Source organism: Typopeltis vanoorti, chromosome 19 (genome assembly GCF_054136105.1).
Source record: "Typopeltis vanoorti isolate ZY-2024b chromosome 19, IOZ_Tvanoo_1.0, whole genome shotgun sequence".
NCBI classification, from domain to species: Eukaryota; Metazoa; Arthropoda; class Arachnida; order Uropygi; family Thelyphonidae; genus Typopeltis; species Typopeltis vanoorti.
This window is the reverse complement of record NC_143567.1, coordinates 91251596-91278678: the sequence shown is the minus strand read 5'-3', so window position 1 is coordinate 91278678 and position 27083 is coordinate 91251596. Positions and strand designations below refer to the sequence as shown.

The 27083-nt window shown below is 36.0% G+C and overlaps 1 protein-coding gene across 4 annotated transcripts in view; it reads right to left on the bottom strand.

Annotated features, from left to right (window-relative positions):
- LOC150096338 (cell division cycle and apoptosis regulator protein 1-like) overlaps window positions 1-27083 on the bottom strand; it is a 557664-nt gene that overhangs the window by 402869 nt on the left and 127712 nt on the right. For all 4 annotated transcript variants that reach the window (XM_090408838.1, XM_090408841.1, XM_090408840.1 and 1 more), the window contains exon 7: window positions 17446-17560. In XM_090408838.1, the coding sequence (XP_090264964.1) occupies window positions 17446-17560 (115 nt within the window). The remainder of the gene's footprint in view (window positions 1-17445; window positions 17561-27083) is intronic.

The following is a 27083-nucleotide window of genomic DNA, read 5'->3' as shown; positions in this document are numbered from 1 at the left end:
GCTTTCACCCACTTTCCCTTCTATACATCAATGTTTTCTTACTGATATCCACTGCTATTCATAGCTGATAATGACAATATGGTCCAATCCTTTTCTTCATTCACAGAAACCTTGTAGCTCTGAAATGACTTAAGCTTCAAGATCTTCTACAGCCAACTACCTTAAACAACTCCTTGCTATTCTCAAGTGTGGTGAAGATAATCTAGTGAATTGATACCAAAACACCTGTGAAGATATGAGAAATGACCTGAAAATTATTAGTATTCAAGAATCCATAAGTAAAACTAATCTAAGGTGCCATGGTCGTTTAAATAAAATGTGAAATGGAAGATTAGAAAAATACATATTTTAAGCAAAAATGGTAGATCCAATTAGGAGTGCATCAGAAGACAAAAATATAACTGCTGACCACAGAGTGAGACAAGTAATAAACCAATGTAGAAAAAATTTGCCAATAGGAAACTAATAATCTAAACTGTGTTGAACTTTCATGATATTGTATACACCCTTCCCCTCTTGAAGGTGCATGACAGGAAATTATTATATTATTATTACATAGGCACCTCCATGCAGTCCTAAGACTCATCATGGGAGACCTATCTATTGTACCTCTCCATGAAACCATTAATAGACAAAGCATTTAAAACAGACTCAGGCAACTCATGCCATCCATTTGCCACTCTCCAAGTGAAAAATATAGTTCTCATGCCCTTGCTAACCACACTCTTACCCAACTTCCAGGGATGACCTCTTGTTCTGCTGACTCTAGCCAAGTTCTGAAACATTTCCAATGCATCAATCCTATAAAATCCTTTAAGTTACTGCATCAATCCTATAAAATCATTTAAGTAACTTAAACATTTCTATCATATCCCTCCTTTTCACCTATAAACTAACTTTTGTAATCTGCAAACCCTCATTCTGTCCCAATAGGGGGCATTCCACAGGCCACTCATCATCTTGATCACTCACCTCTGGATCCCCAAGAAACTCAGGAGACCAAACCAGAGCACAGTAATCCAGATGGGAATGTATAATTGCCTTATAAAGAGGAATAACAACTTCCTTATCTCTACTTGTTAGTGTGTTCTTACCCTGGCTACTTTAGCAATATGCCCTCTAAACTTCAATTCTCCATCTACTACCCCCAATCCCTGGCTACATCAATTTCTTGGAGTAGCGTTTGCTCAATGTGGTAGACAGCTTATAATTTTTGTATCCCAAAATGAATAACTTTACACTTTTCCACATTAAATTGACATCCATTATGTTTTGCACATACTATCAGCCTATTCACATCATCCTGCAAGCTCTCCACATCACCTTTATTAACTATTACCCTACCCAACATTGCATCATCATCAAACAACTGAGTATCTCCCTTCAAATAACTTCCTATATCATTTATGTACAAATTAAACAGCAGTGGTCCAAGCACAAACCTCTGTGACACACCACTAGTCACCTGCCTTCTCCTGGATTATGCTCCTCCATACATACTACTTTCTGGTATCTGTCCATCAGCCACTCTTTTATCCATATTCACTAGTTTCATATTCATTCCCATTTGTTGCAGTTTACACAATAGAGTTTCATGTGGTATTATTTCAAATGCCTTTGCAGAATCCAACATTATCATTGTGTAGCCATTCCTTTTATCTAACTCAGCTGTTACTCTATTATAAGAAATTGATAGATTACTAAGGCATGATCTATCCTTCACAGGGCCATGCTGCCCCTCATAGTGTATCATATTCTTATTCTTCTTTCACTACACGTTATTCCCGCTTCCTATGCAGGGTCCACGTGTCACTTAGATGTGACTTCTTGTTAGTACCACTCCCAACTGACCTGTCACCTAGTCTGCCGCTGGGGGGATATATTTTTGGCTGTAGAAGCGTATGTTCAGGAGGCCAGTTTGCCTGCTTGCAGGATGAAAAACGCTAGATAAAATAAACCTACTGGCGAAAAAAAAACCTACTGCCCGCGCCCAAGACCGGCTAACTTGGCTATGCCTGAGGAAGATCACGTCTTCGACGGGAATCGAACCTGGGACACTCCTTCCCCAGGCATATGGTTGCGAAGCGCAAAGCCACTAGGACAGTACGGACAGTATTATATTCTTATTCATCCATCTTAATTATCTTTTCAACCTACTTTTCCAGTACTTTTTATAACACTCCTGAGATACTGATTGGTCTATAATTTGCTACCACAGACTTAGATCCTCCTTTATGCAAAGGAATTATTTTGCTCTCCTTCCACTCTCTTGGAACATTGCCAGAGTTGAGACTTAAACAGCCTAGTCAAAGGCATTGCCAGTTTCTCTGCACATTCTCTTAAAATGCAAGCTGATATCCCATCCAATCCCACAGCTGTATTTGCATTCAAATTCTACAATAACCTAAATAGTTCCAATTCATCAACATTTGTTTTCACGTGTCCCTGTTACCCTCTGTCATAGAAGAACACTTCACTTGCATGATATACCCTTGCTAAATGATTGTTAAGTAGCTCAATAATTTCATCTGCCTCTATTACTGCTCTACCATATACATTTATTAAATTTATCCTTTCATAGTCATTCTTCCTCCTACATGCCACATAACAAAAAAACTCTAGGATTTCCTATCACGTGTTTGGTTAATTTCTTCTTTTATCAGATTTTGCCTTCCTTACCATGCTGGTCACCTTCCTTGCCTGATCCCTGTACTGTTTATGAGTTAGCTGGTCATCTTTCTCCTTATATACCCTCCACAACATTTTTTTTTTTTTGAAACTCATGCTTAATGATATTACTTATCCATCTAACTCCTACCAGATAATAATATTGCTTCCCTTGATTATCTCCCATGCACTGTGAACATTCTTCCCATGCAGATCTTTATGCCATGATACTGCTTCAAGCTGCCTCCTAAGTATATCATAATTACCTGCTTTGTAATTCCACATATACCCCTCCTTAACTGGAATTTTCACATTTTGCTACATCCCGAGTCAAGACCACATGATCACTCTCTCCAATCAGAGGCAATGTTATAGATATAGTTAGTCATGGATAGGTCTTTTGATCCTATAACAAGATTCAACACTCTCATACCCTGAGTCCCCTCTGTCACATTCTGCTTCAAGTAATTATCTATCAGTAACAGTATAAATTCCATTTCCTTCGTGTCATGTGACCTTTCCTGTCTCCAAAGTTGAAGTGTACCATATAATTACTCGACTTACACACACATTATACTAATCTGCTGATGAATGTCTTCCACATTATCCCTGGCACCCCTAGCCTATAGCAGCAACCAATTTTATATTTTGTCCTATTGGCTTCGATCTCATAACAGATCGACTCAAAAGAACAGTCATCTGCCAGACTGACTCCTAATCTTGTCAACTGCAATTTATCTGCTATCATTAGCCATACCCCACTCCCATCCTGTATAATCACCCTAAAAATACTCAATCCATCGCATTCTATCCCTGTCAAAAGACAGGGATAGAATGCGATGTCATCTGCTGGTGGCCAAGTATTACTAATGCCTCAAACTTATGGTGAAGTTGCATTAACCAATGGAAAAAACTCTTCCCTCTTATTCCATTGCTTTCAGCATTAATATATAGAAACTGTAGCATTCCCCTTAGGTCTCCAACCACCTTTACATCCTGAATTAACTACCCCATGATGTTGTTAACTGAGACTAGATTGTGCATTTTTTGTTCATTTATGTTTTTTTTAAAGTATGGAGTAATTACTTTGAAAAACTGCTAAATGAAACAAGCAGTGATGACAGCACAGTGATAAAAAACACTGACCAGGCATGCAGTCAGGAATACATATCCATACTTGAAGTAGAAAAAGCCATCAAAGGCTTGAAATGTGGAAAGGCAGCAGGAGTAGATGATATTCGACCAGAAATGCTGAAGTATGGTGGTATAAGAGTCTTACAGTGGCTGCACTGCATAGTTCAGAAAGCCTGGACAGAGGGACAAATTCCCGATGATTGGAGTAGAGCTCTCATAGTACCCATATTTAAAAAGGGAAATAAAACTGAATGTGAAAATTACAGAGGTATTTCCCTACTGAGTGTTCCTGGCAAGATCTCAAGTATACTTGAGAAACGGTTGAGAAGAATTGTGGAAGAAAAGCTTGGTGAAGAACAAGCTGGATTCAGGCCAAATAGAGGCTGTCAGGATCAGATCTTCACTTTACGACAAATAGTCGAGAAAGCATGGGAATATAACAAAGATCTGTATTTAAGTTTTGTCGATTTGGAAAAGGCATATGACAAGGTGCCAAGAGAGAAGCTATTCAATACGCTGCAGTTATATGGTGTCAATGGGGCATTATATCAAGCAATACTTAGTCTTTATTTGAGTTGTGAGTCAGCAGTTAGAATTGAAGGAAGTACAGGAAGATGGTTTAATGTTAAATCTGGTGTGAGACAAGGATGTACATTATCCCCTCTGTTATTCATTATCTATATGGATCACATTATGAAGGAATGTGGTATTAAACCTGATATCAAAATTGGAGATGTTAATATCAGCTCTTTGCTTTATGCGGATGATGTTATACTTCTAAATAAATCCGATACAAGTCTGCAAGATTCTCTGACTAAATTGAATAGCTGTTGTAATAGATATGGTATGAAGGTCAGCAATAAAAAGACAAAGACAATGAAAATAGGCAGAATCATTGAAAATGTCAACTGTGTTGTGAATGGAGAACCTGTGGAACAAGTAAAACATTTCAGCTACTTAGGCACAATTTTTACTGAAGATGGTAAACTAAATATAGAAATAGACAACAGAATCAGCAAAGCTGGTATCGTGGGAAGTCAATTGAATAAATTCATATGGAATAAGAAAGAAATTAGTCGGAACACTAAATTAGCTGTATACAAGACTGTGTTCAAACCAATTTTAACTTATGGATCTGAGAGCTGGGTCAGAAGTAAAACACTTGACCAAAGACTAGAGACTGCAGATATGAGAGTCCTGAGAAAGATTAGAGGCGTGAACAGATGGCATCAATGGCAATATCATATTAAAAATGAGGATATTAGGAAAGAACTTGACATTGTCAGCATCCAGGAATGTGTTAGCAGAGCTAATCTCAGATGGTATGGTCACTTAAATAGAATGGGAGAGGAAAGATTAGCAAAACAAGTGTTCTCTGCCAGGTTGGCAGGAAAACGACCCAGAGGAAGACCAAGATATAGGTGGATTGATACGGTACAAAGTGCCTTAGACGATAGAAATATAAGATCTGATAATGTTGGAGTCTTGACAAGTAACAGACTGATTTGGAGGAAAATTGTAGATAGGAAGTTAGTAATGATGTAATTTTTTCATGTAGTACTGTCATATCCTGTACACCCCTTGAGGGTACATGGCAGGAATTTGATGATGATGATGATGATGATGTTTTTTTTCATACATGATTTCATCATCAGATATTAGATGACCATCCTACTTATTGAAGATCTTAACATTAACACCTGATGATGAAATCATCTATCATTTAAAGACTTTCACAAACCATATATATATAAACCACATATATACACACCATATATAAACAATGTATAGTGGGATTCATGCTCTCACACTATACACAGAAAATTAAAGATGCTATACACCTAAGGGACGGAAAAATGGCAGAGGAGGACCAATTAGTAAGGACAACAATGATCGTACTTCTCATGGTTTACAACTAGGATGTATAAAATTCTACTGTTGGAATAGGCATCATAAGAAAGTCATTACCCAAAGAAACAATGAATAGTTAAAGAAGAATTGATTTCAAGACAAAAAAAAATCATTCATCAAATTAACCTGCATGATAAACTTGGATGAAAAAGTTTAGTAAGGCTTGGAATCAAAATGACAAAGGATTTCTCTACTTAAAATTTCTACCTGAATCAGTGAGCCCAAAATTAAAATATCAACCACTGCAAACACTATTATAGTAATTAACACTATTATACACTATTATACCTCACTACAGCAAACAATATAGCATTTTCCTCGTTATAGTAAATGTTATTATAGTATACATCCTCGACTCAATAAACACACGTAAAACCACAGTAATAGGTTTCTTTAATACGTAAATATTTTGACCTAAGTGTCTTAGGACATCGTCAGTACAGTTTAGAACAATACTAGGAATAACATACATATAGGGCATATGAATACAATGGAATCCAAATGCGTGTAGCAGCACTTTCTAGCGTAAAAATAAAAAAAAAATACATTTGAATATTTAGATTAAATTAAAATTAAAATTGAATTATTTTACGCAATTTCATATGACAATTTCCCATACTAGGAATGGCAAGAACATCATTGTGGTTTAGATTGGGTTTGTGAAGTAGGGCTTCAGCACTTTCTGTATATAGACTTTCATGTTTGTATGAAGATCTGTGTAGAAGTTTGGTCTTTTCCCAGTGGATCCTATGGTTTGGGTTTTCAACTCCGTGTTATGAGAGGCCGGATTTCTGCAGCTTGATGAGATGGATGTGATCTTGATGTTCAGAGATGCATTTAAGAACAGATCTGCCTGTCTGCCCAAAGTACGACAGTTTACAGGAGCAAGGTACCTCGTACACGCTAGGTAGTAACAGTTCCATGAAAGAACAGAACATGATATAACAGAACATGAAAGCACAGAATATGAAGAAAGGGAACAATGAAAGAGCAGAACTGTGACAGAACAGAACAGAGAAGAAACAGAACTGTGATAAAACAGAACTAGGACAAAGAGAACCAAGACAAATCAGAACAGGGGAAAAATAAAACATTTATTATTTATTATTATTTATTATTGTCATATCTCTATATGTTGTATAGATTTTTAATCACTGCAGGTTGTCCATTCGGCATAAAAACATCAATGTATAGTTCTACAATATTTAAATGAGCCAGCCCGGTTGGCCAAGTGGTTAGCGTATCCACTCTCCAGCCAAAAGGCTATGGGTTCGAATCCCGCCTTGGGCATGGATGTTTGTGATTGTCTGTGGAAATACTAGTGGTGGTCGGTAGTAGATGGTGTTGGTGTAGTAGTGGTCAGTTGGAGGACTGAGTGGTGGAGACAGAGCTGTAGAGCAGGTGCCCTCCCTCGATGAGTCTTTGGACTCCTTGGCGGTGTCAGATAATAATAATAATAATAAAGTCCTTCACAGACCCCCGTGGCTCCTTATCGGTTTTGCCAAAACTTATCCGGATGTACGGAATAATAGGATGAAACATTTTCGTTCTAGCAAAAATACAAATAAACTGTGTGCCTACATTTCCAAGAATACTAAGTAATTACAGGGTACTTCTTAAGAACTGAGCGGCTTACCAGATTATAGGATTACCAGGAATAGGTACCCTTTCACTCAACGCCCCTAATGCAGTTTCTAGTAAGTTTGCAATATAATACTTTTACTTAGTGCCTTTTGCATCTTCTGTTAGATATTTCACGTGGCACTTGAATTTTTGTTGTGAAAACATCTTAGCAATTGTATTGTCAGTTTGCCAGAATAAAAGGGTAATCCATCTTCCACATATTCACTGTAGACATACAATTTATTCGCAAGGTAAGCATTGATACGTATTTATGATCATATCGGCAGTTACTTATCTGCCCATATAATTTACTAGTTAGTTTAGTACTATGACAAAGCTTGAATATAAAATTAATAATAAATTTATTTTTTTAAAAATCAATTATCATGGAATTTTCATATTCACAGAAAGGAAATCAAGTTCTACTGTACCAAGGATATGAATATACCAAGTATAGGGAAAACGAGAGTGGAGTGATTACCTGGAGATGCAGGTCATTCTTGAGGACACAGGAAGAAAATATCATTGGAGAGGTCCCACAACACTGCCATGATTCTAATCCTCAAAAAGCATAGGCAAACATTTTAAAGGCTAGGATGAAGCAAGACATGAAGGCAGTTGGTGAAACTCTGAGGAATGTTATGGGAAATATTTTATCAGAAGTGAATAGGAATGTTTTGAAACACTTACCAAAGCAATCCTCACTCATGCGAAGTCTTTTTAAACATAAAGTAACTACTTATATTCCCAATCCAGCTACAACTGATTATTCTATCCCAGAGAAGTATGCTGACCTCATTTTGTATGATACGGGAGCTGATAACCCAGAAAGAATATTGGCAATTGGGAATGATGATCTGCTCTCAGAATTAGACAAGGATGTCATTTATGGAGACGGAACATTTTGATAAAGCACCTAGCATGTTTTCTCAGCTGTACACATGGCATGCTAAGATTGGCAATTCATATCCTCCATGTATTTATTTTCTTTTGAAAAAAAGAATATGGATACATACAACAGAATGTTTACCATATTGCAACAATTAGTGCCCAATATAACACCCCAAAAGATTCATGGAGGATATGAATTGCCAATCTTAGCATGCCATGTGTACAGCTGAAAAAACATGCTAGGTGCTTTATCAAAATGTTCCGTCTCCATAAATGACATCCTTGTCTAATTCTGGCAGCAGATCATCATTCCCAACTGCCAATATTCTTTCTGGGTTATCAGCTCCCGTATCATACAAAATGAAGTCAGCATACTTCTCTGGGATAGAAAAATCAGTTGCTTTTCCACAAGCAGAAGTAAAAGGGTGCTACTTTCACCTTTGCCAGAGTGTTATTAGGAATATCAACAGTGTTGGCTTAAAGGAAGTGTACGAGTCTGATAGTGACATGAAGTTGAAACTGAAGTCCCTACCTGCTCTCTCCTTTGTGCCAATAACAGATGTAAGAACTGTCTTTGACCAACTAGCTGCCACATTTCCAGATGAGGATAACTACAATGAAGTTCTTACATATTTCTTCTCAACCTACATCGAAGGAGTTGCAGGAAAATCACCTCTCTTTCCAATTAGAATATGGAATCATTTTGAGGCTGCTGCTGAGAGATATCCTAAGACTACAAATTGTTGTGAAAGTTTTCACAACACCTTAAACTCATTGTTGTCACCCAAGCATTTGGAACCTATTAGATGGATTAAGACGAGATATAGTTTGCCAGCGATTATTATTAGCCATTGCACATACAGGTCGCCCAGAAGTCAGAAAAAAGAGGTATGAGACCCTTAGTAATCAAGTGGCAATAGTTGTGCAGGAATATCAAAATCAAGAAGATAAATTGAGGCTTTTATGATGAATGGCCAACCTGCAGTGATTAAATTTTTTTTTATATTTTGTTTTCTACAGATATTTCATTAATAAAATAAATGTTTTATTTTTTCCCCTGTTCTGCAGTGATTAATTTTTTTATATATATATATTTCTTTTATATAGATATTTCATTAATAAATAAATACGACATATCGAGATACGGCACAAATAAATGTTTTATTTTTTCCCCTGTTCTGTTTTTTTACTGTTCTGTTTTTTCATGTTCCGTTTCTTCATGTTCCGTTTCTTCCGGTTACCGGTAGTAACAGAGGTAGGAGTTTGTCTTTAGGCGAAGGTAACAAGTTGTAGATCTGGTTGATGGGTTTGTAGGTCGCAGCAAGACTGTATTATTTCATAATTTTTGAAAGTCGCTCTGAGATGCCTTTGACATAACGTATGGGAATCCTATGGGCTTGTTCTTGTCTAGGTTGATGTGTGGAGAAGTGGCTGATGATTTTTTTGAGTAGTTTTAGAATTGTATCCATTTAGAATGTCCGTGTTTTTGATTATTTCCAATTCTTGTTTTAGAGATTCCTCAGAGGAGCAAAATCTGGGTGCTCTGGTTACCAGTGATTTGATGATGCCAAATTTTTTAGAAGGATGATGAGCAGAAGAGTTGTGGATGTAGTGACCTGAAAAGGTCAGCTTTCGATAGACAGAAGTGGAGATGGAACCATCTTCTTTTCTTTGGATGTGTAAATCCAGGAAAGAGATATCCTGTGGAGATTCTTTCTCTAACGTAAATTTGATGCGGGGGTGAAGAAGGTTTATTTTATCTAGAAACAGTTGTAGCTCTTGTTTGGAATGACCACAGAATGCAAAGACGTCATCGACATAATGTAGCCAGATTTTTGGTTTGGGTTGAAACGCGAAAATTTTTTTTTTTTGCTCAAGATCTTCTATAAACAGGTCTGCCAAGTTAGGTGATAAGGGGAACCCCATAGCTGAGTAGATTTTTTCTTTCAAGTGAAGTAACCGGACGTAATTGTAAATTTGAATAATTCAACAATATCAGATGGAAATTTTTGAGTTAACAGGTCCACGGTTTCCTTATGGGGGATATTAGTGAAGAGGGAAACAATGTCGAAGCTAATTAGCATGTCAGTTTCCAACAGTTCAGTGTCTTTTATTTTAGCATGAAACTCTGTGGAATTTTTAATTGATGAGGCTGAGTGGCCAATGTGGGGACAGAGAAGGTTAGATAAGAATTTTGCTAACTTGTAAGTCGGGCTGCTAATAGACTCAATGACAGGTTTGAGTGGGACGTTGTTCTTGTGAAGTTTGGGTAAACCATATATTCTAGGAGGTCTAGCATGGTATGTCTTGAGTTTTTTTACAGTTTCTTCATCTAATGAAGTTGTTTCATCAAGTAGCATGTTTAGTTTCTTGAGCAGTCTTTTTCTGGGATCATAATCAAGTTTTGTATAAGCATTTCAATCTGAGTAGTAAATTCATTATCCGGTCATATGACTGAGTACCAAGTACCACAGTGGTATTTCCCTTGTCAGCTCTGGCGATGATTATGTTTTTATGTTTTAAGGTGGTAAGAGCTTGCAATTCTGATGGTGGAATATTTAAGTCCAAAGGTTTGGCATCAAAAATTATTTTTGCTATTTCAAAATGAAGTTTGTTGGCTTCAATACTGGAGAGGTGGCCAATGTTTCTTTTGATGTTGTGTATAAAATCTAGATATGGAAAGCATTGTGGAAGAATGGCAAACTTATGACCTCTTGCTAGAACATTTAATTCATCTTCTGTTAGAGGATGGTTAGATAAGTTAACCACCCATTTTTCGGATGGTAATTTGTTGGTATTTTTCTTAGATCGCTTTGACAAATTGAGGTAAAAGCTTTGGTCCCCGATTTTTTGAAACGCTAATAATCACTTGTAGCAACTCTTGATTTAACGTATTTGACAATTCTGCTTCTAATTCTATAATTTTTAAATTATTTGTTGCCAATTTGTGTTTTAGAAACTCATAGCTGATTAAGCAGAAGTGGATGGCTTGCTTTCTAAGAGATTTTATGAGCACCTGGTGATTTAATAACTTCCTTTAGTTTAGTGAACGTTGGAATGAGTTTATCGTGTCTGCACTTTTTTTAAAAAAAAGAGATTCAGGCACATACCCTGTTTCAGTTGAAGTTTGCCTAGTAAGTCCGACTTCCGTGCTGTCTGTTCCCCCGTGAAGGAATAAGACTTGATTATATAAAGAAACCTGTGGAGAATTCATGACTAAATAAACGCACGTAAAACCACAGTAATAGGTTTTTTTAATACGTAAATATTTCGACCAAAGTGTCTTAGGACATCATCAGTACAGTTGAGAACAAAAGTGGTTCTTGCATCATTGTGAGATCTAATACTGCATGCCAGGGAATGCTACATTTAGAAACCTCTGTTTTGACTTGCTCTAACAAACAGTTTCCTTGTTCTAATTCAGTAATGTTTATTTGCTGTATTTACTGCTCTTCAAATTCTGAAAATTACTCTGACCTCATCAACTGTTGTCCTAGCAATCTGAATTCCTGCAATCCAATTAACCAATCACTTTAGATAATGAAATCATCTAAAGTGATTTCATTATCCACAACTACAAATGGCTTCTTTCTTTCAAATTCCAACAACCAGACAGGAACAGTTGAAGAAGGACTTGCCATAAACAACAATCTAATGCAAATCATCTTAGTTGGAGGACAATTTGCATGATCACCAACCCAAATCTCAGATAATCCTTTGCACCAATTAATCTTTTTTTTATATTTTTTTAACAGTTCTCCTGCCATGTAACATCACTGAGGTCACCTCTCCTCTCAACAACTTCTGAGACCATAATCTTACAAGTTCACAATCACTCCCACCTTGTGTTCTGTGCCACTATAAGAGTGAGAAGTAGGATGACCTCCAGGACTTCCACCATTCCTTTCCATGGTCAAACTAATACTTTTGCTCTTCTGATCCAAAAACCCACTCTGAGCAAGTTACCAAATTATTCTCAATGAAATGAAAGCTTTCATCCCTTGCTCTAACCAAAATTCTCACACCTACTTTCAAAGCCATAATTTAACAACAGAAGTATAAGTGTAGGTGAAGAAAAATATTCAGCATACCATAGGTAGCTTGTGACAAAAATACCAGATTCTTACTCAGGCAACACTGAAGCAGCTAAACAACCATCAACAAATAAATCCAAATCTGACTTTTTAAGGGTCAAGCAGAAGGTTTGCATTGTGGCCAAATGAAAGTCATGTCCTCTGGTCCCTTTCAAATGTAAATGGGCCCAACTTCTGCTCATCTCTCTCTCTCTCTCTCTCTCTGTGATGAGATTGATCCTGGAGAAATAGGAAGAAAAGAATGATGCTAGGAGATCAACTTTAAGTGTTATTACCCTAGCACCACTCTTTTCCTCCAATTTCTTCAAACAAATCAACCTCCTGCCATACCAGAAACAGTGTATCCACATGCTTCCTGTGGTCTTTTGGAAAAACAGCACAATCTTAAATAACCTAGACATTAAAAAGTCTTCTAATCCTAATGGCACTCCTCACCATTCTAATAAAAAGTTGTGCTCCAGCTGACATCTACCTCAATACATGAAAGCAAGCCTAAATTCAAGCCTTTTTCAAAAAGGAGGATAAAATCAATCATCAATTTATCAACCCACTGCCCTCACCTCAGTCTTGTCTAAAATAATGATACCTATTCAATTCAACAAACATTACTAGGGATCTGTCACTCTAGATCAATAGCAAATCACCTAACCTACATCATCCACATTTGGACACATACCATGGAAAGGTTTAGAAAAACCTGTACTGTTGCTTTTGACATTTCCAGTGCATTTGATCATGTAATGGCATCAAATGATGCCCAGTAAATTGCCATCCTTCAATCTACCTTCTGCTTCTCTATAATTGAGTAGCTTTTTTTTGTCTGGTCGATCAGTGTATGTTATAGTGGACGGCATTCTCTTTTTGAACTTCTCCACTAATGAAGGATAGCTTCATTATTCTGTTCTACTGCTTATCCTCTTTTGTCTATATATATAAATGATCTTCCCTTAGTGACCAATAATCCTATCCATAAGTTTTACTCATGATGGTACACTTCATTCCTCCTACTAATTTGACAAGTCATGCAGTACACGAACATACCAAACTTCAAGATCATCTATAATGAGTGCATTAGAACACTGATCTCCATACCAATTTTCAACGGGCCGATGATAACCTAATCCCTATCAATGATATCAATTTTGCTGAAAGTTTTTTTAACTTGGTTATACTATAAATTAAACATGCCAAGAAATTATATTCTTGGTTTTAAATCCTTTATCCAAGTGCAAGCAAACAAAAAATTTTGCACATGAAGTAACTTAATGACTGGGCTACTTGTATATAGAGGCTAATGACTTCACATCAATTGCTTAGTATACCAGGAGATACTTTAATGGGATAATAAAGCAACCGATGTGAAGTCGAACACAAATTTAGTTTGCTTACCCTTGGATAAAGGATTTAAAACGAAGAATATAGTGACGTGAAGAGCTGAAGGATCTTCCTCAGCCATAGCCAAGTTAGCCAGTCTTGGGCGTGGACAGCAGGGTTTTTTCCTCAGTTTATTCTGGGGTTTTTCATCCCGCAAAGTACGCAAACTGACCTTGAGAACTTAACACTACAGGCCATAGGATATACCGGGGCATAGGGCTGACCACCTTATCCTGTAAACGGATTGAGGTCCGATGATCAATGGACCCTCGACACCACAAGGTAAAAGAGGGTATAAAGAAGATGAAATGAGAATATAATTTCTTGGCATCTTTAATTTCAATGATATCAAAGTGTAGTCTTGCCTTCTTTCTCACAAAAAAAAAATAATAAAAAATCTCAATTCATAGAACAATGCACCAATCACAAGACAAGATCAGATTTCTCTTCCTGTACTAGTATTTACCTTCAGCTTTCCTATCATGAACATTGCATCAATAGCTTCCTCAGCCTCTTAAAAAAAAACTAGTATTCTTCTCCATTCAAGGGTTGCTCAGCCTTTTCTGCATGTTAGTAGTGGATCCCACCCATCCACTATTAACATGCATAAATCACAACCTTAGAATACTGTTTATATGCTTGGGATGATGATACACCAAAAATCTTCCTAAAACATCTTGAAGTTGTCCAGAGGAAAATGATTAGGTTGACAGATGACCCTTCTTTTGATTTTCTCATTCTTTTTCATGCAACCACTATCTTAGTCTGTTTTAGCTCTGTCTTTTCTATAGGTACTTCCATGGCTGCTGTTCTATCAAACTGACATCCATCATTCCTTCACCTTTCAATGAGCCAATTAAAACACAAGCCAGTAGCCGCCTGACATCCTTGTACACTACACCTGCTGCTCCTCTTCCTTCTTCTTTTATTTCATCTGGTTCTGGAACACCTTTTCTCACAAAATGCACATCCTAACCACTCAGCCAACCAGGCTAGCCAGCCTGGTTGGCTGAGTGGTTTGCATATCTGCTCTCCAGCCAAGAGGCTGCAGATTCAAATCCTGTTAAGGGCATGGATATTTGTGATTGTCCTACTAGCCATTTACCATATGTACTGCTGTAACCTGTGTCCTGGTACAGTATGATTGATCTTTGATGTCTTTGTGCCAAAAAATCAAATCAAAAATCCAACTATAACCTCCAACCTTTCAAGAAAAACAGCAATAGTTCCTTCCTTAGTTTTGTCTACACTCTGCACAATGGCACCAACGTGCTATAGTGTCTCTCACCTCTCATGTATAATACTGACAGTAAAAAAACTTCTACAACTGGAGCCTTAATCCCATACCTTCATGCTATTCTTTGATAAGTTAGTTAACCTAGTCATTTCAATGCTATAAAAACATATAAAAAACATAAAAAATATATATAAAAAACCTTTTTTTCTTTTTGTATAAAAAAAAGGATCTCAATTCCTTTATCTCTGATAACATGAAAATCAAACAAACAGATCTCTCTGTTCTTGGACTGAAATCTACTTGGAATCTCTTGTACTTTGTGATTAAATATACAATCAACCCTCCTATAACGCGGTACTCTTATAACACGGTTTCCATATAACACGGAGCCAAAATTGCGACAGCCCTCTTATAACACGGTACTCTTATAACGTGGTTTCCGTTCAACAACATTCCATCAACTTAATTAGTTTAAGAAGATTCTCTATAGCATGAATTTATCTATGTGTTAAATTTTTACAGTTGAAATTAACGGGGAATTCCCTTCTTTTTGGTGAAGGCACATCACCATTTTCCAATTTCAGTTATCAGGGAATTCCCCTATAAGTGAAGAAACGATGCGAGATTGTTTTCACAATGCTCTGTTTTAATGCTTAAAATAGACTGTATGATTGGCTGTTGCGTATTTGCGTGAATTTTTTTATCCAATAGCGCTGCCGAACTTTCGCTGTTGCAACCACCCACTTTGTCATCAATTTTAAGTGCAACTTAGGGAAACTGTCTGTAAATCCGTGCAGACGTACATATCACGATTAGTGTTCAATAAAGTGCCTTTTGCTCACTTAATTTGTGTTATCGTAATTGAACAACATTACACAATACTGTAGGTAATATTTTTTATTTGTTGTAATATAATAATAATAAAATAATTGTTAACCCCAGGTTTGCATAATGTCAGACACAAAAGAAACAAGAAAACAGTTAAAAAGAAAGTTTATATCTCTTGAGGAGAAAATCCAAATTTTAAATCGTTTAAAGGATGGTTCCCATATAACGCGGTACGAATCAATCTGATTCGTACTAATTCCGAGTTTCTTATAGCGCGGTATACGGTTTCCATATAACGCAGCATGAATTAACCTGGTTTGCACGTTAAATCTGAGTTTCTTATAACACAGTTTCCATATAACGCAGTACGAATTAATCGCGTTATAGGAGGGTTGACTGTATTACATCAACTGCTTCTTCAGACAGCAAGAAAAAAAAAAAAAAACAGCATCCTATCCTTCAACTCAAGATGCTTCTTGTCACCCACTCAAGTGCTAACTCTGTACAAATCTCAAATCCGTCCAATTTTATTCTCATGTCTGGGGCAGTTCACCAAAGACTTTCCTAAAAGTTCTTGAAGTGCAGAGGAGGGCTGACTGAGCAATGATTCCTCTCTCAGTGATGCACTTCAACCACTGTCTCAGAGACAGTCCACTTACCAATATCGATCTATTGAAAACATCAAAAGTTGTATAACTTGTATAACACTGTGCTGCGTGTTTTATGTGTTTATATATATATTTTTTTTTCCCTCCCAAGCACTGCAGGTTGTAATGGATGGGGAACACTTTTGGAGAAAGGCTTTCCAGAAAATAGAGGCAGCTGGAATGAAAGAGGAAAACGAGAATTAGTTTGATGGGTTTGAACTTGACTTTAAATGGCTGCTGGGGATAGCATCTTAACTGTGTTTTATCATGCAACCCTCAACAGCCATTTAAAGTCAAGTCCAAACCCATCCTCTTTCATTCCAGCTGCCTCTATTTTCTGGAAAAGCCTTTCTCCGAAAGTGTTCCCAAACCATTACAACCTCCAGTGCTTGGGAGGGAAAAAATAAAGATAAATAAATAAATATATATATACACACACACACACACACATATATATATATATATATATATATATATATATATATAAAAATAAAACACACACAGCACCAGTGTGATACAGGTTATACAACTTTTTGATATTTTCAATAGATTGATATTCAAAATGCAATCTCACTTTGTCTAAAGAACATTTCATTACTGATTTTATCTGTGTTGAATGCCAGTGTTTTTGTGTGCTATATATAATTTCTGAGAATAACCAGCCTTAGTTTCTAGTAAAATGTTGGAAGAGCCACTTATTAGTTTAAACACATTTCATCAAAAATTGCACAAAAATCCTAATTTCTGACTCCACATTAAGTCAGATATTTTAAACTGATTTGCCACATTTTCAGACTATGTGAGGTGATGCGAATGACACATTTATTTACAGCCCAAACTACTTAAAACCAGTATACCCAAAGTCCATATAGTCAAAATTCTGTACACTACTCCTGAGAATTGCATGAAATATTTGAATGTAATTTAATATGCCATTTCTAGAGATGATAAAACAAAAATATAAAGCTGAAAGTTCAGTGTCATACTTAGAAACAAATATTACACACATAAAATTTGGTTGAAAGTTAAAACATCTTACTTGATTTGGAAGAAGCTGTATTCGAGTTGCATTCCATTTGAATGGCATATTAGCATTATAAGAAGCTTCTACCAAAACTCGCTCTCCAATTTTTGGCATACTACCCTTCACAGCACTATTATTAAAGAAAAATATGAATGCAGATGCAATGGTTTCAGAAATAATGAAAATCATGTTATATCCTAAACATAATTTTGTTATTTCAAAAATTAGGCTATTCAAATGTGAGTAAATTTTTAAAAATAATGCAGTTTATTGTCAAAATAAATGAACAATATTTGAGTAGCAAAACATGTTTAATTTTTTTTATGTTAATATATTTTATTACCTTACTTTTCCTTTTGGTGTAACAGTAAACTGAGTTATTAAAAAAAATCATTTCTGTCAAAGAATTCGTAAATATATGAGTAAATTTTAGCAATATAAACTATTTATTAAAATGAGTAATCTGACTAACAAAGTGAAAGAGTAATTATCAATTTCCATCTAAACAGCCCAGTAGTACTTTTTTACTTTCCTTTATAATGATCAACTAGAACAAGAATACCAAACTATTCACATGTATTTGGCCCTTCAGTAAAAAAAAAAGTGGGTTTAAAATAAAGTACAGCAAAACTGCATAGATGTATATCGATGATGAAAATTTGTTAATTTTAATATGCAGCCTATGCTCATTATGGCAAACTTCTAGGGACCAAAGGAATATTATGTTATAATGGTTAGTTGCTATAATGGATTTTGTTTAGCATGATAAATGTCAACTGTGTTGTGAATGGAGAACCTGTGGAACAAGTAAAACATTTCAGCTATTTAGGCACGATTTTTACTGAAGATGGTAAATTAAATATGGAAATAGACAACAGAATCAGCAAAGCTGGTATGGTGGGAAGTCAATTGAATAAATTCATACGGAAAGAGAGAAATTAGTCGGAACACTAAATTAGCTGTATACAAGACAGTGTTCAAACCAGTTTTAACTTATGGATCTGAGAGCTGGGTCAGAAGTAAAACACTTGACCAAAGACTAGAGACCGCAGATATGAGAGTCCTGAGAAAGATTAGAGGCATGAACAGATGGCATCAATGGCAATATCATATTAAACACGAGGATATTAGGAAAGAACTTGACATTGTCAGCATCCAGGAATGCGTTAGCAGAGCTAATCTCAGGTGGTATGGTCACTTAAACAGAATGGGCGAGGAAAGATTAGCAAAACAAGTGTTCTCTGCCAGGTTGGCAGCAAAACGACCCAGAGGAAGACCAAGATATAGGTGGATTGATACGGTACAAAGTGCTTTAGACGATAGAAATATAAGATCTGATAATGTTGGAGTGTTGACAAGTAACAGACTGATTTGGAGGAAAATTGTAGATAGGAAATTAATAATGATGTAATTTTTTTCATGTAGTACTATCATATCCTGTACACCCCTTGAGGGTACATGGCAGGAATTTGATGATGATACTAATGCTATGAAGCTTTGGCTAGGGCTTTTTAAGGCAGTCTGGTACAATGAAAGGGTTCACAACAGCATAACAACAGTTGTTATAAGGAGAATTCACTGTGCATCATTTTACTACTACTAAATAATCTGCTCAATGCATCTTTACCTATAAAATATTAAACTGCTAATTATGCTTGCCTCTCCTAACAGATCTAAAATGAAACCTCCTCAGAAACCTTACTAAAGAAAGCTGATAATGTATATAAAATGCATAGAGTTTGTGGTATACAGAGAATACCATCCAAGGCCACGCTTGGACTGGAGTCTGCACACTCCCTATGTGAGTTATGTACACAAGTCCCTCACCCCAGCTGCATGTGCCTACTCTTTATGTTTCCTGAATCAACAACTCTACACCTGAAAACCAATCATGCATGTATTAGCATTTTCACTGCAGATACAAAAAAACTCCCTTAAAAAATAACAAAAAAATCTAAAAATATGAAAAAAAAGGCAGCCTGAGGGAAGACTTATGACAAGTGTAACTCTAACAATAACTCTCTTCCTTTTCTAGATACACTTGTTACGCATCTTCCTTCAGGCTCCCTTTCCTTCACAGTCTGCCACAAACTTACACACAAACACATACATAAAAATTCATAGCACCATCCAACACAAAAACTAGGGGTCATCCTCAAACATAGAGTCCTAAAAATTTGCTTCAATGAGCAGGCACTGAACAAAGAACACAAAATTATGCCAAACATTTATTAAAAATAGTTACAAGAAAAAACATTTCACAAGATCCTCCACAAAAATACCATATCAGAAAAAAATAGACAGAACACTACATAAATACAATATTAAGGCAACCTTCAAACCTCCTGTAAAATTAAGAAATTTACTCAGCTCATCCAAAGATCTTACCCACCCAGGAGTTTACAAAATTCAGTACACCTGCAACCTACCCTACATACGGAAAACAGGACGAATTATTCCAATAAGAAAAGACAAACATAAACGCCACAACATTATGATAAAACAGGCCCATCAGACCATGCACTTCAAACATGTCATGGACTCAACTGGAGAGGCACCAAGTTCCTACACTGCACCAAAACCTGGTTTGAAATAAAGTTCAAAGAAGCCTGTGAGATGCTGAAACATCATTCAAATATAAACAAGAATGATAGATTAATAATTCCAAGAAGGAGGACTCATCTTCAACCCATATAGCATCCAGAACAACCCCATAAAGAAGAAAACTGTAATATGAGAGAACTATAGAAATAATGTAGTTCCACTATAAAACCTTTTTTTTCTTTATCATCTGTATATTATACTGATATATATAAAAAGTTTATTTTATTTTTGTTGATTTTAATTTAGTAATATTTTATTTTATTTTTTTCCACCAGAAGTCAGGCTAGGATAAATGATTAACAAAGCATTTAGATTTATTTTACTTTTGCGTAGTGTCATGTAGCTTGTGTCTATGTTTTCCTGATGATGACCTCAATACAAGAGTTGAAATGTCAAGTGTTATTTTCTTAATTATAAATAAAGTAATTACTCCAAAATGTGTTTTTGTCTCCATAAATTCTTCACTATGAAGAATTCCATATCCATTTCACCAACATTCGATGTATCAATACCAACATTAGTAACATACACCACCACTTACAGACATCGAAACTTGATCACCTTTTCTAGCATCCTCCATGACCACAACCCACCTCAAATGTCCCAACTACATCCTGCATGATACAATCTGCAAAAAAGGAGGAACATGTGCTTTTATAATATCCTGTCTCAAAGACTATCCAACCTAACCCCCACCCCACCTTTCTGATCTGGCTGTAGATTTCCTTGCCTCACTTTATAGCTTTCATTTACACTAATAGCAAATTTCATTTGCTATTAGTGCAAATGAAAAAGGGTAATTTCATTTGCACTAATCAATTTTTAGTGATAATTACTTATCACTAAAAATTGATTTCATACAAATGAATTACCCAAATTATGAGATTGTCATCCTAGGAGACTAATGTCTATAACACAAACTAAGGCTATCCCCCCCCCCCCCACACACACAAACAAACTTCTGAGATCAAGCCAGACGTGAAGGTGAATCATGCCATCAGTCATGACCTAACACAAATAGTTAACTTACCAACCAGAATACTAGACAACCCTCATCATTCTTCCAACACTCTAGTTTTTTTTTTTAACTAGACTAATCCCACAGCTAATTCCAGCTTTGTACCTTATGGCACTACAATTGTGTCAACTGCAACAACTGCTGGAATTTTTAAGCCTCCTTTCCATGGTCAGATTACTATTTTCACTCTCCTGATCCAAACATTGCACTGAACTAATAACTGTAGTAATTCTGACTAGAATGAAGACCTTCATTCCCCACTCCACTGTAAATTCTCATTTCGCTAACAGAACTTTCAAAAGTGATAGATAAAATTATCAATAACTAACTTATCCAGTTCCTGGAGACTCATCAGTCAATTAGCAATGAACAATATGGAATCCACCATTCTTGTTCTGTAGCTGACCTCCTAGCTAATCCAACCCACCTTTGGACACAGGACATGGAAAGATTTGAAGATACCTTTTTGACATTTCAAAGGCATTTGATTGTGTCTGGCATCAAGGCCTCCTTCCTAAACAAGCTACCATCTTATGGACTCCCTCCTGCATTCTGCGACTGGATTGAGAGTTTCCTCATTAGTTGTTCATCGCATGTCATGATGGATGGCTTCCTCTCATCAGATTTCTCCATCAATGCTAGAGTACCCAGGGGTTCTATATACTCACCCACCTCCTTTACATCAATGGCCTCTCTCTCTCTGACTTAAAATCCTATTCACAGCTTTGCTAATAATAGTATTCCTCACTCCTCTTTCCCATTTGTAAAATCCTATAGTACTTAAAAAACAGAAGCCTCAAGATCTACCATAACCAATGATTAAACAATGATCTCCTCAACATCTTCAAAGGATAATGTTCCAATTTTTCAAGATCAGCTTTCTCTTCTTGGGTTGATTGTCACATCCAATTCATCCTGGCACAAACATATTACTCATACAGCCTCCTTAGCCTCTAAAAAGCTTGGTGTTCTTTTCCATTCAAAACATCACTTCTCTTCCTTTCACCTCCGAAAAATTTACAGATCCAACCAACCATGGAATATTATTCCCATATTTGGGATAGAGCATCCAAGACCTCCCTAAGAATTCTTGATGATATTCAGAAGAGGGCAATCTGCTTAGTAAGATGACCCTTCTCTCAAAGACTCCCTTTAGTCACTTTCCCATAGGTGCTCTGTTTCTGCACTGTGCCTTCTCGATAGGTACTTTCATAGGCACTGCTTCTCTGAATAGGCCATTGCCATTCCTCCACTTTCTTCTAACCACGTAAAAACTAGAGTAACCACTAGCCTAAACACCCACACACTGTCCAACTCCAAAAACTCTAAGCATAATGAACAAACTTCACATTATATTCCTTCATTCCATCTACCTCTATTCTACAGAACAAACTCCCTCCCATACTGGTTTTCCAACTAAGTATAACTTCCAACTCTTGAAGAACCAAATCACTAGGCTGCCTTTTTTTTTTGCCTTAATCAGTTATCCACTCATGGCACTGTAGTGTTATAGGTCCTGTGACCTTTCATGTGTGGGAATTATCATAAAAATAATAAAAAAATAAAATCTCCTCCATACCTCACGGGCTACACTAGCTCTTATGTTAAGAACAGATAAAAGATCTGTGTCTGCTGGATAATGATATAATGGTTTCCTTTGATGTAGTTTCCCTATTCACCAACATATCACTTCAAGAGAATCTTCAGCTTTTACAAGCTGATTTCTCTGAAGACAAAAGAATACACTGTAAACTTGTGTGAACGCACCATAAATGCAAGCTATTTTACATGCTGGAATATGTTGTTCAAACAGACTGAAGGAACAGTGATGGGCATTCCTATATCCCCAGCCTTTGGCTAATTATTTTATGGAACATTTAGAAAACCAACTCTTCTGTATTATTCTCTCTCAACCTAATACCTGTTTTGTTTCATTGTTTGGTCCCACTCGGTAACAGAATTACAATTTCTGAATAAAATAAACTCCTTGTACTGTCATATCAAATTCATTGATTAGATTCACAATCTCTTTGTAGATAACTTAATAATCTGTATCTCTACAGACAGTATTGAATTTTTTCTGTTAATAAAAAACCTTCCTTTACTGGCAGATATATATATTCGACCTCACACCATCAGAAGATGGGTATTATTAAAAGTCGTGTACATAGAGCTCATGCAATCTGCTCTTCGGAGTCCCTTCAGTTAGATGAATTAAATAAAATAAAAATTACTCTGCAGACTAATCACTATAATGAAACTGCCATTCAGAAAATTATCAACAGTTATTATCCTTCTGCCAGACTACAATTTGACATAAAACCGATTTCCATATCCCATACTCTATTCCATATTCCCATACCCTACCTTAAAGGAACATCTGAACAAATAGCACAGATTCTTTACAAATTATCAATACACTTCTTTCAAACCAGCTTGGAAGTTGCCCTCTTCCTCTTCTTTTTTTTTTTTCTTTTCTTTTTTTTTTCTTTTTTGTACAGCCTAGTGCTGCTGAGCTACAATTAGAATCCAAAAACATCAAGACTACATTGTATTTTTAAAATCTGACATTTTTGATATTAGACACAAGACTTCTTTGGCACCAGACTAAGGTTCTTTATTCCAACAGATTCAAATTCGATTGTCTATTCCTTGAAACATGCAAAACCTTACAATATCATCTGGCCAATTTCAAAATTCTGGGAAGTGATTACCATTACCTATTCATTTTTTTTTTAATATTGATTAGGTTATTTAATTTTTAGTTACAACACAAAACTATTCATCCATTTGACAGGCTTAAGTCTTTGACATTATTTGTAACTTAATTTAATGGTACTACAACACCAAACAAAAATAAATTATAAAAGGATGTTTATTAACTGGCTTAAATTTCACTGGATTGCAAACCTCACAGTAAAACAACATGTTGCAGTTTAAAAACAATGAGTTAGTGAAACAATTCAAACTATAATGGGCAAAATATCTAAAGATCTAATTTTGGCACCCTCTAATGTTGTATAAAAGAAGTATTACAGTCATGTAGGAGTTGGTTTTAAGATGATAATCTCCCAAATTTTTGGGAGATTATCATCTTGCCTTGGTATCACATAATGCAAAACACATCTCTTTGTGGACATGTATAACGCTATGCATTATGGCAGTGGTTCTCAAACTGTGGGGCGTGACCCCCAGGGGGATGCACAAATACCTTGAAAGGGGGTGCGGCATACTTTCCTACAAATAAAAATTAAAACTGCCCTAAATCAGTCTTAAAAATAACAACAAATAAAAATACAGAAAGAAAAACTTTTGATGATACAGGTTTTAATTATCATGAATTCCAAAATAACTAATAACTATTTTCTTCACTCACACTTATAAAACGAGTGCGCCAGAGGCAGTGTTGATAGTTCGGCAGCGGCCGCATCCTCTTCCAGGCAGCACTATACACGTGCAGCCTGAAAGCAGCAACTTAATGACATTAGGCCTAATATTGTGATACTTTAATTATTTTGTGTCAAAAACTGTTAAATAGTATGTAGAAAACACAAAATAAACTGAATAAAGCATCAAACTTATTATGACTTCTATTTTGATAAAGAAAACCTAAAACCAGCAGGGGGGGGGGGGAGCGACAGTGTTTTCTCTTGTCAGGTGGGGCTCAGAGGTAAAAAGTTTGAGAACCACTGCATTACAGATTGAGGTCTCGTCAGTGGAAGCCAGACCCAGAGGTGATACCAAGGTTGAAGAAATACAAAAGTTATATTATCATATACGAGTTGCCAAAAGGCGTTACACCTGATTACAGATAGTTAGTTGTTGAAAGTTTTAAATGGGATATTAAGGCAAGTGATGTGAAGTCATATCACCTTTACCATGAGTTGCCCGAGTCCTGAAAATACTTCAGGCACAAACTTTGTTTGCTTACACTTGGATAAAGGATTAAATCAAGTATATAATTTCTTGGTATCTTTAATTTAAAATAGAACCTTCACACCACATATCAAATTAGTAACTCTGATCTACTCTCCTAGGGACAAACTCCATATCCTGGAATGTATGAAGTTCCCTGTGACTTTGCCTACCATGGATAAACAGGAAGATCTGTTAACATCCACCTTGGAGAAAATAAGAAATACATTTGCTGCCATTATTATGGCGAGTCAGGACTAGCAGACCATGCTTTGTATATTCCTTTATGCAAGATTAGATGGAAGAAAACTAATGTGGTGAACAGAAATTATTACAGGTCAGAAAGACTTCTTTTACAATCAGCAATAGCTATGAAGCATTCTCCTTAGCTTAACAAGTATCATTGCATTAATCTGCCAAAAATTTGGCGACTGCCATCTTGAAATCAACTCCTACAATAACTGTAATACTTCTTTTATAGAACATTAGAGGACTACAAAATTAGGACTTTAGATCTTTTGTCCATTACACATTTAATTATTTCACTTACTCACTGTGGCATGTAAACTGTAATATATTGTTTTGTTCTGAGGATGCCAATTTGAAATCCAGAGAAATATAAGTAAGTTAATAAATATCCTATTATAATTTATTTTTGCTTGGTGTTGTAATAATGTTAAATAAGTTTAAATCAAAAACTATCCAGTTTGTTCCTTTGAACTCTAATGGTGCATCCTCCAATCAACTCAGCTGTTACCAAGAGAAGCTAGTAAGTGCATGCTACATGACTCATAGCTTGTGATTTATGATTATAAATCAGAAAGACTTCTTTTAGAATCAGCAAATGGCTAGGAAGCATAAATATAGTTAACTGATATGTTCTTTTGGTATAGTGAATTTCCTTTAGAACAGCAGCAATACAGTGAAATTTAGCCATGACATTTTACTACAACAAAAAGAAGAATAAGTGTTTGGAATAGTCAGAGTTGAATGTATTTATCTTTTATTATTGTTTTAGATTAAGAAAGTCATTGACTTGACAGTTATTTCAAATTATGTACTTGTCAAAAGCTAAGCAGAAAACTATGAGGACCAAAGGCCACTAAACAACATGGAATTTCATATGTATAGTGTCTGTTCATATGTTTTGGAATGTTTAGTCATGAGTTGTTAAGTTCTATGAAATCGGAAAAATTTTTATATGCATCTTTATCTACTCTCCAAGGAGTAACTGTAAAATTAATAAATGAAGGACAGTATAATGTATGAAGCCCTAAAAAAAAAAAAAGCATCTAACGCCTTTTTTTATTCCCATACAGGGAGTAGGCGAGGCCATTTTAGCCCTATCTAACTTTTGGAGACTGAGTGGGAAGTTCAATCTCCATTGGTACCCAATCAGAGATAGCTGGCCGAAAGCTATCACTAATTAAGCAGCACGCAGTGAAGAGAGACGGCTCAACAAGTGCTGCCATCTCATGGTCCCTAACACAATATATGTTTAATGTCTGAAATAATGTAGGTTCTACAGTCGATTTTCTTGAGTTTACGGGATGAAAAACCGGAGTTTCCTGTAGGAAAAATCCGCTTGCCCATGCCAGAGATCGACTAACTCGGGAACCAGTCGAAAAAAGGCTTAGAAAAATTTCCTCTAGTCACCGACTAGATTCGAAAGCAAGTCTTCCTTCGTGCAGTCAAGTACTGTGGCATGCAAATAGCTGAAATATATGTTCTATAGGCTCTCCATTAAGAAAAGTGAAGTTATGTCCATACCTATTTCCATAGTTTTTGGTCTTTTTATTGCTGATTTTCATGCCAAATTTGTTGCATCTGGTATGCACTTTAGTCAGAGAACCCTGGAGACTTGCACTGGAAGTTTCTAGGAATACAACATCATTTGCATAGAGCAAAGAGCTAAATTTCATATTTCCAATTCTAATATCAGGTTTGATGCCACTTTCTTTCATAATGCAATCCAAGCAGATAATGATGAATAAGAATGGAAATAGTGTGCACTCTTACCTGATTTTACACCAAACCATCCTGCAGTATTTCCTTCAATTCTCATTGCTGCCTTACAGCCTAAATATAGGCTATGTACTGCCCTGTATAATGTTCC